This window comes from Xiphophorus couchianus, chromosome 23, assembly GCF_001444195.1.
Source record: "Xiphophorus couchianus chromosome 23, X_couchianus-1.0, whole genome shotgun sequence".
NCBI classification, from domain to species: domain Eukaryota; kingdom Metazoa; phylum Chordata; class Actinopteri; order Cyprinodontiformes; family Poeciliidae; genus Xiphophorus; species Xiphophorus couchianus.
In genome coordinates, this window is record NC_040250.1 from 13,406,578 (window position 1) to 13,426,090 (window position 19,513).

The 19,513-nt window shown below is 38.8% G+C and overlaps 1 protein-coding gene and 1 non-coding gene across 4 annotated transcripts in view; both read left to right on the forward strand.

The window, feature by feature from the left end:
- macrod1 (mono-ADP ribosylhydrolase 1) overlaps positions 1 to 19,513 on the forward strand; it is a 183,172-nt gene that overhangs the window by 82,392 nt on the left and 81,267 nt on the right. For all 3 annotated transcript variants that reach the window (XM_028008926.1, XM_028008927.1, XM_028008924.1), the window contains exon 4: positions 13,945 to 13,974. In XM_028008926.1, the coding sequence (XP_027864727.1) occupies positions 13,945 to 13,974 (30 nt within the window). The remainder of the gene's footprint in view (positions 1 to 13,944; positions 13,975 to 19,513) is intronic.
- On the forward strand, positions 12,327 to 12,398 carry trnad-guc (transfer RNA aspartic acid (anticodon GUC)). The gene has a single exon. It is a non-coding gene; the product is annotated as a tRNA-Asp (tRNA).

Consider the following 19,513-nt stretch of genomic DNA (forward strand, 5'->3'; position numbering starts at 1 on the left):
TATTAACAGATGGCGAAACACTTTCCCTTGAGTATCGGCATTATTCTGCCTCTCTCTAATTAACTAGGTTTCAGTAACAAACCTTCGGCTTCACTGTCCCCATGGTTACCCAAACACTGAACTGTGGCTGGCTGCATTTGTATGTGCGTGTACATGTGCCACTGCAGGGAAGCGCTGTGTTTGGGCACACACATCTTAGTGTTTGCGTCCTCCCGTGTGTGTGGGGCTTCGTCTCTGTCCCTGCGTGATTGTGCATGCACATGGAGTATCTTAGTTGCTTTGATGCCTTTGTTCCCCCACAGGGCTCTGAGGCTGGTTCTGTCTCAAGCACCTATGTATCTGCGCAGAGAGCAGCAGCATTAAATAGGATCATTGCACATTTATCAAAGGTCTATTGTACCCTGCAGGAGACAATCTTAATAATTTTATAATCCTATGAATAATGATTGTAAGGGGGATTTAATTATAATGGTTTTTATGACAGGAAAGGTAAAGGTAGAACATGGAGTTAGTTCACCTTCTATGAGGCAGGATGTTGGGAAAGCTTTTTTAACCTCCTAGGCAGTCAACTATGGATATGATTATGTACCCAGTACTAGTACACCAAAGGACAGCAAAGCATTCAATTCAACATTAAGAGTGTGATTCGTTTTACATCACACTGAGGTAAAGTGGAAAGAGCATTAGGAAGGGAACTTGGTTGATTTTTCAACTTACACTCTTTTTACTCTTGGATTTGAGCTGAAAGTATGATAATGCACTGGCGTGCTTGTGAGTTTACCAAAATTGAATGAGAGCACCATGGTTGGCATTCACCAAACAACTGCAATGTAATAGCAAAAGTCACTCATGTGTGACAGAGTAAAACGGCTCATATTTGCAACAGACAGGCTCAGATTTTTATGGAGTGTTTGACGATATGAAAAGAATCTGTGCATGCATGAATACATTTTTTCCCCCTGTTTCACCTCCTCCTGTCTCAGTTCAGTCACCCCTTGAAGCGCCTGTCCAATTTGCACTTAACACTAGCTACAAATACAGTGTACATGCAATTGTCATGGAATGGATGTCTTAATTATTTTTGGCTTTCTGAATCTTCATTTGAGCTGTGCTTTTTGCCATTGTAGTACTATAATACAACATACAACTTCAGGGAATATTCTTCAATCTCCACAGGGTCCAAAATATACACATTAGCCCAATTATATATGTACAAAAACTCAGTTAACAACTGCACTAATACAAGCTAGATGTTGCCACCAAGAAATAATTGCATAATTGGTTCTGTGATGGAGCTTATGTCGGTGTGGTCTGTTTTAAGGTCACTAAAGACGTTTCTTAAAAATTGCTGTCTTTAAAATTGTTTATGTTATTCACAGCCCATCTGGAGTCGTGCGTTGCAAATTAGTGAAGGATGCAAATGTCAGTGTTGAGTATTTGCTTGTACTTAACACTTGCTCCCATTCAAATAAACAATAAAAAATAAAATCAAATCAATATTTGACCACTGTTCTCAGTTGTTTTGGTCGACCTCATTTGAATTTATTGATATCATTTGATTGGTTGATGAAGTCTTGCTTGATTCAAAACCAGTGTTGATGTCTGTTTGGGACCATTGTCCTGTTGGAACAACCATTTGTCAAAGTCTCTAACCCATAGTAATGGTCTTCCTCCATCAATTGACCCACTTTGTGGGCAGCATGATGCTACCACTACTGTACTTGACGGTTGCTTAAAATCTTATTAGGTTTTAGTTGAACCCCAGTATTTATGGAGGGTACAAACCACATCCACCCATGAATATTTGAAATCCATGAGTCTTTGCACCTCTAAAAACACCTGCACTGTCTACAAACACCAAATATACCTTAATATGCTTAAATATGCGTAGTAGAAACCATATTAGCATTACCTCTGAAACCGATATAGACAGTCTTCGTTATCTCCACTTTTAGGATTGAGCCAATCACCGCCCAGAGAAAGGAGTGATGCTTCTGGATCGATGCTTTGAAACTGCAGCCAATATTGTCAGCTAATATTATACCTAGGGATTTCAGCTTCCCAAGCTGCTTTTCTGTTGAATATTTCACATGTTATACGAAAACAAATTGTGGATAGATTAATTTTCTATGAATAATTTGGGGTTATGTTCCAGAAGAAAAATCCACAAATACGTGAATTTGAGAATACGTGGATAGTTGGAGGTTCACTGTCTTTTGGTTAAATATTGCAACAGCAATAAGTGATAAACACATTTTTAAATTCCTCTTCATCTCATGTCATTACTCAGATTCCAGCGCTCTTTTTGACCTTTAACATTTAGGACACCATCATTTCTGCCAGGTGTGGGCTTCTACTGCATTCTATTTAAAAATCCAATCAATGAGCCACTGCCGCTCCATGGTGATGTTGTGTTTGCAGCCCAATGTCCAAAAAACGTGGAAGTTGCTTTTCATGGTTTATTTTTCCAGTTTCTGAAGCAATAAACAAAAATTAAACCATAGGGCCAACTCCAGTGCATGCTGGTCCTGCACCAATCCCTTTACTTATAGGAAACAAAGATTAAATAAAATAAAAATATTAACCTACAAGTAAACCTTGTAAATAACCTAAAGTATAAAGTAAACTAAGAATAAATTTAAACAATTCAAAGAAATAAATATAAAGAATAAATAGTTCCAACAATAATATTGAAATAATAATTTGTTGATATATTGTCCATTATTTAAAACCCCCACCTTGATCACTAACAAGCTCAAAGTTGTTTAAACATTTTTGTGATTGTATGCATGAGTTTGATTTTGCTTGTTTAATTTCAAACATGTGTATTAGAGAAAATCCTGCTGCACTGAATACTGTAAATGAAAGACTCGCATGCAAGCATGCATTCATCAGTGTGAACATTTCCTCCCCCACAACAACCTCTGGGTTCTGGCTTTCATTTCCTGGTCTTGATTCATCATCCAGAGCTAAGGATCAGCAGGTTCTTTTGTATGCTCCAACATGCACGAAGTGAACGTTTGGTGTTGGGTGTGGGGAAGTAGAGGGCAAAGTGTCAGCCTGATCCACAGGTGCTCATTTCCATCTGCACTTTGATTCATACAGGAAACTTTTCGTTAAGACATGCATGCGCACACTTTTCTAAATCTCATTATTCTTTTTAGAACATGATATTCTGAGCTTGTTAGTGAAAACGTCTTAAAACTGTTTTAAAAAAGCAAAAGAAACCACCTTGACCCTTATTTTTAACGCTGTAATGGTGCTATCACACCTACAGTACAGTGGTAATGGAAGTGACTCATCTTGCTTTTTTTTTATTCTTTCAAGTTAAAATATTAATTATTTTTTAGACTTTCAATCTGACTAAAATTCTCTTGTTTTTGTTCGGTTAGCATAACCAAAATTTTTCTATTTGCCACATGCCACAATAATCATGAAGTTTGCACACATTTTTCTTGTATTTAGTAACACTGCCTTTTTTGTTGTATAATTTGGGTCAAGCGTTTTGTGTATCACCTAACAAAAGTCTCACAATAGTTTGCAGGAAATTTGTCCTTTTCCTCCTGAACTGGAGTGAAAGAGTGAGAATATCTTGAGATGTTGATTCAATATTTCCACATGTTCCTCCACTCCCGTTCTTAAAAGCTGGCATGGTGTTCAAGCTTCCCCCTTTTCCGTCCAAATATAACAATGGTCGTTATGTCCGAACACAGGACATCCCTCCAAACGTTAAAGTCTTTGTCCCTGAGTGCCCAGTCTGGCATTTTTATGTCGCTACTGAAATAATGGCTTCTTCCACTTTGATTGGCCTTTTAGTTTCACTGAGGAAACTAATTCTCTACCTTAATCTTCAGCTAACATCTTCACAAGGTCCATTGCTTTTTTCCAAAGGTTGATGCCCACATTTGGCACCAAAACACATCCATCTCTGGCGCACAGAACCCGTCTCGCAGCAGAACAGCGTGATGTTTGGATATTCCAGCTCTGTTTGTACTTCATGATTGAAAAAGAAATAAAGATTGCACCTATAGGCATCTAGAAAATAGATCTTCAAACGAACATGATTTTTGATTTTATTTAGATGTTTCCATGATTTCAGACATTAAGCAGCAGGTTGAGGCTTTGGCTTAAAACTACATACATGGTTGCATCTCAGTTTAACTTAGAAAATCACAAGTTTACAAACACATTAAGGCAATTAATACTACTTTTATAGCAGAAGGGAAAACTTAGGATTATAAGAAAATGGCCGCTTATCAATTAATCATTAGTCGATTAAGATCAGTAAACTTAAAATTAATTAATTAATTAATTAATTAATTAATTCAAAACCATTAATTTGCATCCCTACTTTACTACTTTGACTGCTCCCTTCAATACCATTACATTTTTAGAAATGTCTCTGGCCAAGAAGTGGAAAAAAGGCCTGAATTTTCCTTTAAGAGTTCAGCAAGCTTCAGACTAAGTAGGTCATACTTGGTGCTGTCCAGCCATATCTGAAGGCAGCAGTGTTTACAGCAGTCACAGCCTCCCTATGGCGTCGTCAGGCTGCTTTCTTGATGTCTGTCCAAGAACTCAGTCTTATTTTGTAAGTCTTTGTTGTGTTTATTCCTAGAGCACAAAGTGTGCCACTCCTTGCTCCTTCCTCCAACCATGTAAGATTTGACGCCGTAAAAAAAGACAAAATAACACGACTTATTGTTAAATCTATGTAGAAGTGCACTGTGAAGTGGTTGTGTCTGTTTAAGTGTATGTAGCTTCATTTCTAAGGAGATGTTTCTAATCATGACACCATTTGCTTTTATCAGCGGCCCTGAAGAGCAGACAAAACATTTCAGAGTAAAATATCACCCATCAGATTTTCTTTTCAGGTCTTTGAGAAATCAAAAGGATTCCTTCACGAGAACCTTGGAAAATCTTAGAAAATCAGTCACAAAACCTGTCATATTTATGTATTAGCCTTTGTACTAAAAGAATATCTGTCCCTTTATGGGCCTTCTGAACTCTTAACGAGATGGAGGATAATATAAGTTGAACTTACATTCGCTGTAATTGCCAGGGCACAGAGCACAAAGTAGGGGAAAAAACACATTCCCACATTGTGAGAGAGCCGCTGCTCTCATTTAATACCAGTCACAGAATAATTCAGTCTGAGTGACTGTACTGCAGTGATATTAGACACAAAAAAGAAATCTCATTTCTCGTCTCTGGGTGTGCTTTCTCGCCACATATGGAAAGAGAGATTTTATGAGCTGTGAAATTGGAAATTTGTTCAAAACTTGATAAAGCCTGTCGATTATCGACATCAATTTAAGTAAAATGGGAAGTATGATAATGTCCAAACCGATATACGATCAGTATTTTGTTTAATAGATATTTGCAGACAGATTTGTTGGTATCTCTGGTGAAGACATGTAATAAATCTTAAAATAAATGTGATGTTTTACACAAAAAGCATCTTCTCACACAGAGAATTTTAGAGAAATCTAGCCTTTAATTTGAGGACATTTATTCAGTTGAGTAAAAAAAAAAATAGAAACACTTCTCTTGAGAAATTAGTATTTTAAGAAAATCACTAGTGGCAAATTTAATGGCTCCCCTGCTGTCAATACTTTGCAAATCCCAGTTTTGCAAAGATGATAGCGATTGGTTTTCTCTTATCACTGGTCATAAGCCTAGAGAGTATAGAGAGCAAGGAATTTCTGAACATGCCACCTTGTACAGTGTCTATTAATAATCCAGATGTATGAGCCGTCTTATGGTCTTATGCTCTTCTCCATTCAGATCACCCCACACGGTTCCTGTAGGATTTGGCTCTTGGAAATAAGCTCGTTTTAGTCTGGTTAAGCGTTTCTGTCTTGATCTGAGTGTCTCCTTTGGTCTTGATGACGGACCTAAGCACCCATTTTCAGTTTGCTGGCAGAAAGCATCAGCTTTTTGTTGGAAATGTCTTGGTATTTCTGAATGTCAATGATGCCATGGACTCCATCAATGTTCCCTAAGGCCTTTGGTAGAGAAACAGGCTCATAGTATCCCATTTCTTCATTGGGCATGATGTGTTTCTCATGTAAAATAAAGTTTTTTAAACAATACATCACCCTAAAACCCAATTCACACTCTTACATTCCTGCCTTTCAAGAGGACGTGGTGCCTTTGGTAAATAACTCTTGAGCATCATACTTTAAGCATTTAAACCTGCACTATTCATGCTACGATCATCAGCAAAGCTCATAACTGCGATTTGGGTATTGCAGCAATGATTCTCTCACCTCAGGGTGCTGCATGCTTGAAACTGAAAATCTAACTGACAACATTTTTCTTCTTGCATGTAGCTAAGAACATAAAAAATACTTTCATTGACTCATTCCTAAAAGTGCTCACATTTTCCTCACATCTACTTTAAGGACATAATTAAAATATTTCCGGCTTACAACATATTTTAAGTTGTATAAAAATAGTAGTTTAAATAAATTTTGCAGTGGTATGTATTACACATGCAGTGCTGTAAAAATTTACAGATTCCTTCTGCTTTTTTGTCAATTAAATACTTTAGCTGATAGCCACATTTTATATCATAAAAACATAACCTGATTAAATACAAAAAGCATTTTTGAAATGATAACTTACATTTTCTCAAAGAAAGAACATGATCACAATTTGAAGCAGCAATTGCCCCTTAAACTTAATGACGTATTGCAAAACCTATTTTTTCCACATCGTAACCATTTAGAGCATGAATGGTTTATTTTGGGTCGTACCACAACATTTCAGTTAAATCTAGGTCCTGACTTTGACTGGGCCACCTGAATTGAACTGAAGCAGTAAAGCAGCCCGTCTTCCCGCTTCCACCAACTTTCTCTAAATCTGGATGTAACATTGTGTTTCTGTGATCTCAAAGCCTTCTTTATTTTGCTGTACACGTTTTGTTTAATTTATTGATTACTGATTTGACAGTAGTCAGGCCTGGGTGTGGTTGGTTTATTTTAACTCAGCTTTAAAAAATAAACAAAAAAAAAGATTTAACAAGTTTGGTAATTACTTTTCAGATAAGGCCAGGTTGGTTTGTGTTATTAGTGAACTCATTTGTATTTACTCTGGTTACTTTTGTCTGATTTTTAAAATTGCCTTGATTATCTGAAACGCTTACGTGTGCTTAAAAAAACAAAAACAAAAGAAATCTGCAAGGGAGTGAATACTTTTTCAGATTATTGCAACAAGAATCTACATGTTCAGCTCAGTGCCCTACAGTTTTATTGCTGTGAAGGTTTTCTTCTTGTATTTTGGCTCCTTTAATAGATTGTTGCTGTTCAAACAGACATGAAAGGTGGCGAAGGGAGTCAGGAAATGACATGCATCACAGACCCAGCTGCCCAGGTGTGAAACTGGGACTCAGCTGTCAAAGTGTTTTCATCCAAGTGGTCTAAACTCTCAGCCTCTCATCATATTGGTTGCCTTGCAGCATATACTTATGGAGGTTTTGGGGGGGTTTTTTTGCCTTTATCTGCATCTCTTTCATGAGATTATTTTTATTCAGCAGCTTTGCAGTCCTGCGTTTTATCTCTGCACTAAATGTTACATACCTTTATTTAGTATTTATTCCCAGGCTATAAAACAGCAAGAGTTTCATTCACCTCAGCAGTCACAGCTCTGATCTGGGGATGACTTTTGACTTTAAATAACCCAGTTCCAAATGCAAGTCAGAAAACCAGTAGGATTTACTAATTATTGCGCTCAGTGACCAGTTTATTACCAATATAAGCCAACAACAATGCATTTCTCAGTTCTTAATACATTGAACCAGTCTAGCATTTTGGTTTCTGTGTATCAGATTAGCTGAAATCCAAACCTTAGAGTCACAAAAATTGGAAATAACCAGCACACCAAAAATACACAAACGTTTTAATACGGTAAAAAAAAAAAAAAATCACCTTTCGCTACATACCTGTGTCAGCTTGTTACAGATCTGACAATGTGTCTATATGCAGATTAAAACGCTTCTAAGCCAATCAGAGTCAAGCTAGGCAGTTAGCCCCAAAAAAGAGACATCTGTGATAAACCAGTGATAAGCAGTGAAAACAATAATATACAAGATTCTATAAAAATTTAAGCTCATATAAATACATAAAGTCACTAAAGTCAAATAAAACAGTTCAGCACCAGCTCCTCATTAAGTCCTTTAGGGTTTACTATCTGTAAAGAATGGATCCAAAATGCTTCCCTTTATAGCAAGAGCTTTAGCGTAGATATGCAAGTACATATCTCATTACTGCAGCTTTCATCACGTTTTAAATGTGTGGTTGCCAAATTAGTTTATGAGGTCAGGGTTAGCAAGAAACTTGTGACTTTTCTATTCAGAAATGTTGCACCTCGGAGAGGGCCTGATAATTTTCCCAACTTAGAAGTTGGAAAGTTCAGTAAATCTGCTGTGGAAGTGCCAAAACCCTTTCACCTAAGAAAAACTAGCTTCTTAATTACCTCAGACAGCAGTGTTAAACGCCCATATTTAAAAGCAGAAATAAATAAAGTAATGAGAAAACATAATCTCCTCGACTGTCAGTACTGATCGGGCAAATTAAGTATATTCTCGCTGCTTCCATAGGAGGAAAGAAGAGGCCAGTTGCTACTAATTAAATATCATTGGTGTAAGCATTTCTGTAAAATCAGGACATTTGGCAATTGTACATGTTTCAAACCAAACCAAACACAACAAATCAGCGCAAACACTTCATACCCATTCGGTCGTGGATGGACCAAAGTATTCCAGAGTCAAATATGAGTCCATCTGTTAGTAAAGTTTGGTCAAAACTTGATATTATATGTTTAGACATTACCAAGATCCCAAAACTCACAGTAAATCAACAGCAGAGTGCCTGAAAAGATATAAAGATGTCGTCGTGGGAACTGAAGAAAAGCAGTGCAGAAATGATTGTCTGAAAAACTCAATGAACTCAAACACTGCTGCAAAGCAAAATGGGCCAGAAAACATCCACTACCTGGTGAGAGACAGAAAATGAGTACCTTAGGTTATTGCCTCTGTAGGTGTACTTCGTTTTCCTAATGCTCTACATTACATCTGGGCTCCTCATGAGCCAAATGATCTCGTTCCCTGTAGAAATTTAATTAAGTTAAAATACCTGTTATGGTTGTGTAATAGTGTTTAACACCTGGGACAGTGCAGCACAGTGTTATTCTTGCTCAGATATAACCTTGACTTTGGTGTAATGTTTGGTAAATATAATGTTGACTTTGATTGCAAACACAACACAGTGATGATGCTCAGCTCACAAATTCACATTTCTGATTGTAAAATCTGTAATTATTATCCTTTTTAGCCGTAAAGTAATGCATTTTTATTCTTTCTAGCTAGCAACTCTAGTTGTACAACATTATTGCTGCATATTTCAAACAAGTATTGAGATTTTTATCTTTTGTAGATGAAACGTCAGGCTGTAGCCCACATTAAGAATTAAAATAAGTTTTAAGGCAGAAAACAAGTTATTTACTGGTAATGAGGCAGCACAGTTTGATGTTTGAATAATCTTCAGACACGTGTAGATTTAGCTCCTCTTCCTCCTGCCTTAAAACCAAGTTTCCTGATACAACACACAGTCTCAGCTGGCTCAGCGCCTGCTGGCAAGTGGTATCTAAAATGAGGGATGTCCCCTGTGTTTTCTGACACATCTCTCTAACCGCCTCTCACAGTGAGATTATGTGCTTATCAGATTATGCTAACATGGTCACATCAGTGAGAATGTGATGCAAAAACACCAGGAACCACCCCCAGAAAAACGTGATTTTATGAGTTTTTAGTTAGGTTTGAGTTAACTGAAGGCACTGCAGATGTCCCTGGGCTACTGTTGCTGACTCCACACGTTTTTTGGTTATGCGTGTGAGAAAACACTTGGGTATCGCATATGTTGAAAGCAGCCACAGCCAGGCTTATCACCCTGCCAGCAGTTTACACTTTTAAAGCTGTGCAGTGACATGATACAAGTAGGGAAGGGTAATGATTGGAGACACGCTGGCCAGCTAAGCTACAAGCATTAATTCAGTCTGTTAAACAAGCTCATTATGTTATTATGTTCAAGCTGCAGTCACCTTTTTGTTATTTGTAAGAAAGACTGTGTTAAGAGGGACTTCCATGACTAAAAGGAAAATCAAGCCATTTTGTCTCTTTTTCTTCCCACTGAATTGTTTGTAATTCTTAGGACTGGAGACTCAGCATGAGTTTATTCATTAGCTTCGTGGGCAGTGGAGTTAGCTTCTAATAATGTGCTGTGCCTCTCTGTTCTTGATAAAATGTAGAACCTGCTGGTTCTTATTCTCCCTATCAAATCAGGGTGGCGGCACCAGAAATGGCACATGTATAAAATTAACTCGGCGACATGCTATAAACTGGTGCTACAGAGAGCTGTGAAAGAGATTGGAGCAATGAGCGCTAATCCTGATGAGAAATCCTGAAACATGTTACAGACCTGTGATGATGTGGAGAAACATGAGATTCAGTTGTATAAATCTGGTGCAAAAGCTTCGCATTTTTTCTTCCTGAATGTAAAAGTTTGGACTAATTTTATATTTTTGGATATTATAGACAAAGGATTAGTTGGGTTTGGCACTAGAGATGAAGAAAATAATTGCATTTATGTAGAGCTGCAGTTTATGAAATTATAGTTACCATCTCAATACCAATGCTGGGAGTAAGATAGCTTGGATAACATTTGGAAGACTATTACAATTTGTTCTATATATTAAAACAATTTTTGACAACTTAACAAGGACTCAATCTAATTGTCAGATTAGACCAAAATTTGACTTTTTGGCTTATAAGAAAAGTGCTACTAGTGACAGAAAACTGAACTGTTCTCCCTAAACACATCATCCCCATGGAGATACAAGGTAGTGGGAGAGATGCTCTTGATTTCATTATGTTTTTAATTTAATTCAGCTAAATATGGGGCAGCTCTTGAAGTAAACCAGTTAGGAGTTGCAAAAGACCGAAACACTTGTAGGTAGTTCAGGTGATAAACATCCAACCAGAGCAGCAATGGACAGCTTCAGATCAAAGACGTTTCCATCCAGTCTGACTGAACTTAAACATATTTTAAAATTGTCTCAGTTTATTGTCTAGATGTACAAAGCTGGTAGAGACAAACATAAGGGTGGAACTACACACTACTTTGCATTGATTTATCAGATAAAATTAAAATCACTGAAGTTTGTAGTTCTGTGACAAATTTTTAAAAAATCAAGTCAAGCTGCTGTCATTTTAAAAAAAAATACAAGGGCTTGAGCGGTTAATATAAAAATTCCTTAACAGTGTATAATACTTAAATTTCCTGTAATTTCCTGAACTATCATTCTGTAAGCTGAAACTAGCAGTTATTGATTTATCGCTCAATAGAGCAAACATTCGACTGTGGTGTCAAAACACGGGTAACACAGGAACATTTCAGGATGAAGGTGTAAACATAAACTAACCTGAACACGTTAAAGGTCCAAGTTCATTAAACCTTCAAGAACAAATAAGTCTGAACCAGATGTATGTTCTTTCATATAAAATAAGAAAACATGCTGACATAATTAATTAAGAGCTGCATCTTCCTTTTTTCAACTCTGTGACCAGCTGCACATACTGTATTTTCTGGTACATTCTGTAACAAACCAAATCAATAGGGCAGCATCAGCCAAGGCAACATGACGCATGTACTATCTGTCTGTCGGTAACAAGGACTGTGCCGTGTAAAGCTCGCTCATGACTATGCATCCTTGGGCCATGTTAATGTTTCCAGCATGGCAGCATGAGCCTCTTCCCCTCTTTCCTTTCATTTTAGAATAAATACTAAAAATCAAACTGAGGTTTCATTGTTGAGCTTCTGCCATCAGATGCATCATTTCAGGAATATTTTTCCAAATACTGTTAATCATTAAACAAAAAAAAGTGCCCACAAATGATGTTATTATGATTATTTTTAGCGGTTTTCTTTGACCAATAATACAGAAAATTAAAGCGAAAAGGTGTTGCTGCTGTCAAATACAGCACCTTGACAGGATTTTTAACCAGCTCTAATTTCTTTCTAATTTGTTTTTGAAAGACCACAAAATGAACCCCGCTTTTATTTCTGTCCAGTCCTAATATTTGACCATTAGAGTACATTATTTGTCGTTAATAAGGTGCAAAAGAGATACTTTTGAATGACCTTAATGTTGCTAAAACAGAAAACGTCTCAATTTTAAGCAGAGTTAGTTTTAGGTTTTTATTTGGGTTCAACTGAACAAGAACAAAATGTGTCTAAAGGTTTAATCTACATGTGGTTCATTGATACATCTCCTCGTTAGTATAGTGGTGAGTATCCCCGCCTGTCACGCGGGAGACCGGGGTTCGATTCCCCGACGGGGAGTGAAGTTTGTTTCAGGTCCCTCTTGAAAATGAGATCTAGATCTCAACGGGGTTTACCTGATTAAATAAAGGAATAGGTTTGTTTGTCCCTGAGTTTTGTTGCCTTGTTGTACATAAATGATTCATTAAATGACACATTAAAATTTTAACTCAATTAATCAAATTCTTTTGTTTTTACATTTGGACTTTTCTGGTACACCTGTAAATCTGACACACAACCATCCACAAACGGCAATGGACAATAAAGCCACTTATCCTGTCCCACTGGGGACTAACTTCTGCATCAACAGTTGATCTGATATGATGCTGGAATCACTTTTGTTCTGTGTAACTTGTGCAAACAGGAGTTAGCTCATCACCAAAGCTATTCAACCCTAAAATGCAAAACATGCTGCAAGCAGGCACAGTTGCCCCAAACTCTGTCATTTATTCAACAATTTAGCAGCAAAAAGGGTTTTTGAATTGGAAATGTTGCTTATTTTATATAGTTTTAAATTAAAATATGATTCATTGTTATCAATTACAATTTTTCAACTAAAACTTTTTATTGATCATTGGTTTTAACATTGTGATGCCCAAAGCTCATAAAGGTAAAACATTTTTTTTTTTTTTGGTGGGGGTGGAGGGGAGATCAAACAAAGCAAAAATTTGGCTTAGACTTATTTGCCAAGAGGGCGCAGGATAAAAAAAAAAAGCTTTCCACAAAGTTCAAGCAGATCCGCACAGAACAAATGAGGCAAAAACCTGAAGCCAAGGAGTCCATAGACACTCCAGAGAACAATAATGTGTTGACTGACTCGAAGTGAAGATGCCAGAAGGTTATTAGATAATTTGGCTGAAGAACGATCTGGGATTCCTCCAGGTTGTCAGAAGCTTGTCGAAAACTACAGCCAATGCCTGCAGGCTGTTATCCAGCAAAATAAATATCCAGAAAGGGCTGGAAGCATTAAGAGGACTAATAAGTTTGACCCTGTTTTTTGTGGATTAATTTAATTTCTGTCTGAAAAAGGAAACTGTTGCAAGCATCTAAAAACGCCAAGGTTATTTGAAAAAGTTGTTAAAAAGTTTGCACAAGCACACTTTATTCCAACAGGGTTTCACTTTGTATTACGTTTTTTTCCCCGGTTACTTCAGAGGGTATTTTTATACTTTATTGTTTCATAATGTGTGCATTTGTGTGCGTCACTTGATTGTCCTTTTGCTGCTGTTAATATGTGATAAAAAAAATAATTTTTTTCTTTTTATTAAAAAGCAGAGACAAAATATGTTTGATGGGTTTTCATTGTAAGCAGGTATTTTTGAGCAAAATGAAGGAAATAATGCTGTAGAAACATTGATCAAATCAGGTTATGTGCCCTTTAGCTTACAGTTTTGGGATAAGATGGATCCAACAACAAGCTGCAGACACAAGCCTTAGCAACAATTCCTCTAATCTGAATGTGTTTTTGTTGGTTTATATCAAAATCAGTGTCAAAAGGTTAAACCCATTAGACTCTGCATAGATCAGTCATGTTGAAAAGCTCTTTTCTTCTTCTTCTCTCTTTCAGGCAAAAAGAGCCTGCTCGGAGGAGGTGGAGGTGAGTACCAACCTGTCTCTTTATTGTCTAGCATGAACTGAATGCCAAGATACAACCATAAATCACGGCCAGAGGATTTATTTCAGGAATAAACCTCTCTTAATTCGATGTCTCCAGTAGTGGGTGTTTTGGTGTGAATTTTTCTTTGTGTTTGGTAACAGGCAGGTCTTTGTTGTGGCAGGTGTTCATGGTGCCTTTGCATGCTGCTCAGCGTGCGCCTGTCTGCTCGTTTTCTCCCTCCATGTTGGTGCACACAGGTGCAAAGTCAATAGTTCATAATTTATTGTTGTGTGAGTGCTGCGGATATAAACAGTCATTTTTCTACGTATTGTTGACTCAGTGCTTTGCAACGCAAGTGTGATGTTGAGTCGTCCGTGGTTAATCAATATTTGTAATAAATCTACACTACTAATGCAGTGGCTGCATTCGCTAAGGACACACACACCGTTTGCACAGCCTGCCGGTGTGTGTGTGTGTACGTGGGGGTTTGCAAATTTGAGTGAGCATTTGCCTGTGGTTGTTTTCTTTGCCTTTGTTCACTCAAACAGCTTCAACCTCTCAGACCCACCCGCTCGCTCCACCATGCTGCCATTTTTACCCTTCCAGTTAGCTTCTGTGTGTTCCTGCATGTGTTCCCAGCCGCCGTGGTGAACTATTTAGGACACACCAGCGTGTCTGCCCCTCTGTGTTCGTTTATCAGCCTATAACAGCGGCTTTGCTTGGCTAAAAATGATCCATTGAAGTCCTCAGTGTCTTCATGCACACTAAGGCTCCACCCTAACTCCTAACAACCAGCTCGATGCCTCAGAAGGAGCAGCCCACTCATCTCCCATCACGTCACGCGAGCAGTGAAGTACCTCGAGATCTCCGGCAGTGTTTGATGCTGTCCTCTGGTCTCTGGTGGATTTGCAGAGACAGATGGTTTATGGAGAGCAGTTGATTATGTGTATTCATCTGACTGCTGCATTAAGGTCAATATTTTGTTTTGTTTGTTTTTTACACAGTCAGATGTTTCAGATCATTGGCCAAATTTTAATATTGGGCAAAGATAACCCTAATGAAAACAATGAACAGTTTTTGAACAGTTATTTTATGTATCAGCTGTCAGATCAGTCTAAGTTTAAGGGAAAAGGTAATTCTCCCTAAACCAAATAACTGGCTGTGCCACCCTCATTACAATCAGTCTTTAACATTGCCTTAGATGAATTTTGACCCACTCTTCTTTGCAGAATTGTTTCATTTGGAGCAACATTAGAAATGTCAGATTTCTGAGAAGTGTTTCTATACACTCACTGCTTGTTTTGGGGCTCCTTCTGCATGAGCTACTGCATTAATGCAGCGTAACATGGAGCCTCTGGTTCTGCTGAGGTGTAATAGAAGCCCAGGTTATTTACATAGACGTCATTTTTTATTTTTTATTTTTTTTATTTTTATTATCGACCCATGCATATGTAAAATAAACCCTGCAGCCGTGTTTTCTGCGCTTGTGCACTTTCACACCTGTGGAGTACAGCACACCTTCGTGGTGGGTGTTCCCAAAAAGTTTCTCTCTGAAACCTGGTATCAAAAAGACTCAAGACTCGAGACATCGCTGTGTCTTGTAGCAAAGGACGTGAGACTTGACATCATTTATTTATTCCCTTAATACATGAAATAATCGTTTGAATGCTGCACTTTGTATGAATTATGGTTGTCTTTGATGCAATAATTTCTTTGACTTTAATTGTGTAAAAAATAGAAAGAAAGTAAGACATCTTTAAAGGGCAAAATACTTTTTCACAGCACGGTAAACTGGTTTAGTTTATACTTTTGAACCACATCTCAGCCCCATTCTGAATCCGATTGCTTCCCATTTCTCACTTTCTCAGTTGATTTCTCTGAAGTCTCATTGTATTTGTTTCCTTCTCACCGTCTCCTTTTCCAGCTCCGTCCCTGGGGCTTTACCACGGCAGATAGAGCCTGCAGTAGGTGTTAATTAGAGAGAGGTGAGGGTAGAGATGAGTGAAGAATGGAAAAAAAACAAAAGAAATGGGAGGCAAATGATGCTTAGAACAAAAAGAAAAAGACATACAAAAGCAACAAAAGGTCCAATAGTGTTTTGGAGTCGGTCGCTGGGGACAGACAGATGCAAGAGCCGAGCCCAGTGGGGAAAAACACACAAACATCATCTGGAATACATCGCCATTCACCAGGATCCCACTGTACGCCGAGTTACACAGCTCCCATTCACTCAGCCTTTGAGATTGTTTTTTTTTTTTAGTCGGAGGTGAGGCAACAAAAGGTCTTTACGGTGCTTACTCAATCTCAAGAGTACCTGGGTAAATGTCATTCAGTTTGATCAAATGCACACCTGCCGACATTGTTTCCACTTGTCAGTGCAGAGGAGCGCTGAGCACCGGTGGCGGCGCATCAACAACAAGCTCAAAGGCAGGAAACGAACCTGCTTTAATGTCCGCATCGTGCAGCTGTTCATTTATTTCAGCATTTGTTAATGTTTCATTGATTTGATAGATTTTTATAAGTAGAAAATAAAACCAGAAGAAGACTGGGTAATTTGACTGCAAGACTTTGAAATTATATTTTTCAATCAGCATTTTATATTTGCAGCTTTAGCATCAGAGTGTTCACACTTAGCACTGTTGCCTTGCAGCAGAAGGTCCTGGGTTCGATTCCCGGCCCGGGGTCTTTCTGCACGGAGTTTGCATGGTTCTCCCTGTGCATGCGTGGGTTCTCTCTGGGTACTCTGGCTTCCTCCCACAGTCCAAAAACATAACTGTCAGGTTAATTGGTCTTTCTAAATTCTCCCTAGGTGTGAGTGTGTGTGTGAATGGTTGTTTGTCCTGTCTGTCTTTGTGTTGCCCTGCGACAGACCGGCGACCTGTCCAGGGTGAACCCCGCCTCTCGCCCAGCACGTTAGCTGGATATAGGCACCAGCACCTCTTCCGACCCCGTTAGGCACGAGGGTGTTAGAAAATGGATGGATGGATGGTGTTCACACTTTGCAGGCATTTTTATATGTACCAGACAGTACTAATACGAGCTTTTTATTCTCTTTTTGAAGTTTTTATTTGGACACTGGCTGCCATTTAAATAGACATGTGTTTTTTTATCATTTCATTTGTAGGATATTATGCAAAATCGACCTATTGAGCTTTATATTGTGTTATGTCATTTTCTCCTCATAAATATACTGTACATGGAGTGTTGCTGCCACAAAGCACCACTTTTTTACCCAAAGCTCCTCTGCAGAGCTGCAGTTTCCTGCTGCCTTCCCCACTCTGCACCTCCAGACTAGTGGCAGCAGTAGTAACACTGATGGGCAAAAGGGGGAGTATCAGCAAGAGTAGAAGCTTCTTAAAGAGACAGAGTCCAATATAAAGGGATCAAAACCGACTTGCTTGATTGGTTTTGATGTGTTCAGCCTTTTTATAACAACTGAAGCTACTTGATTGTGGTATAAAATGTCACTATATTCAGGCCTTATCAGTAAGCCATACCAATCACAACCATACAACATTATTAAATAAGGCTTTATATTAAGCTTATATTAAGCGTGATCTGCAGCTCTCGCTGGAGCGGTTCGCAGCCGAGTGTGAAGCGGCTGGGATGGGGATCAGTGCCTCCAAATCCGAGGCCATGGTCTTGAGCCGGAAAAGGGTAGAGTGCCTTCTCCAGGTCAGGGGGGGTGTCCTGCCCCAAGTGGAGGAGTTTAAGTATCTCGGGATCTTGTTCACGAATGGGGGAAGAAGGGAGCGGGAGGTCGACAGGCGGATTGGTGCAGCGTCTGCTGTCAAGCGGGCGCTGTACCGGTCCATCGTGGTGAAGAGAGAGCTGAGCCAAAAAGCGAAGCTCTCGATTTACCGGTCGATCTACGTTCCCTCCCTCATCTATGGTCATGAGCTTTGGGTCATGACCGAAAGAACGAGATCACGGATACAAGCGGCCGAAATGGGTTTTCTCCGTAGGGTGGCTGGGCTCTCCCTTAGAGATAGGGTGAGAAGCTCAGTCATCCGGGAGGGACTCAGAGTAGAGCCGCTGCTCCTTCACATCGAGAGGAGCCAGTTGAGGTGGCTTGGGCATCTGGTCAGGATGCCTCCTGGACGCCTCCCTGGTGAGGTGTTCCGGGCACGTCCCACCGGGAGGAGGCCCCGGGGAAGACCCAGGACACGCTGGAGAGACTATGTCTCTTGGCTGGCCTGGGAACGCCTCGGGATTCCCCCGGAAGAGCTGGAAGAAGTGGCCGGGGAGAGGGAAGTCTGGGCCTCCCTTCTGAAGCTGCTACCACCGCGACCCGACCTCGGATAAGCGGAAGAAGATGGATGGATGGATGGATGGATTAAGCTCCTACTATTTGTGTTGAATGCTCAGGTGCATGTAGTCCACTGAAGTGGGCACATTTGTAACTCCTGAGAGAAAGTCTTTTTCCCATGTCCTCAAAACAATAAAAACACTGAAGATGTAATGAGGACACCAGCGTCCGGATTGGGTGGATGTAATTTAAAATTATGCTCTTTGCTAAGCTGTATATGCACTTTGATGCCTCTTGATTCGGGTTCATTCCTGTGCTTGGATGGTTGTGATTTTGAAGTGAACAAACAAACTATCTGAAAACAGACATATAGAAGGACTTGGACCTTGGCAATAAAATGTCAATTTGTGTTGCACAGTGGCACCGACGATGTGACGGTGGAAAAGAAAGAGGAACAATGGAAGTGCGAATCACATCTCAATCAATATTGTCTTTGCTCTGTTTGTCAGTCATACCACAATTACATGTTTTCCTGAAGCATGCAGCCCTGAGAGGACTGGATTGAAAATAAGTGCATCAATAAAAAAGCAGCTGAAGTTCACAGATGCCCTTCAGAATAATTCAAGACCTTATTAAACAATTTATAGTATAAAAAGATAGTGTGGTGCACTACTTAAGTCAAAGTAGTCAAAATCAACATGATTTATATAAATATGCCTTTAAAGTTATACAAATCTTTCAATTTATTGATGGAAGTTATGATCTTGACGAAGCATCTCACAATAAATATGTATTTTGAGGTAAAAATGGTTTGAGACAATAAGAAATGTTAACAATTATTACAGAAACAAGACTTATTAATACGCCTGATAGATTTAGGTTTAACTTCTTCTTGTAATTGTACCAACACAGCACCTTTCTCACACATCTCCCCTAAACTAGCAGCAGCAGCAATATGAAACGCCTGGTTATCACCTTATCGTACAAACTATTTCTCAGTGCAACGCTCCAAGGGACGGTTATAAATGGCATTGTGGAGGAGCATTGTTCTTATTAGGTGCTGAAGAGAAGGAGCTTCTTAAAGACAAAGACCCAATTTCAAGTCATCATACTGCAAAGTCAGCTACTTTTTAAACATGGAGCATTTTCAGAACAAGTGAAGGTAATTTGGTTAACGTAGTATTTAAAATGTTTTTCATAATTTTATTACTAAAAGTAACATTAACATTTTATATTGTTTAAAAAAGCAACAATAAATTCCCTCTGACCCCTGACCTTATGGCTCCTGCC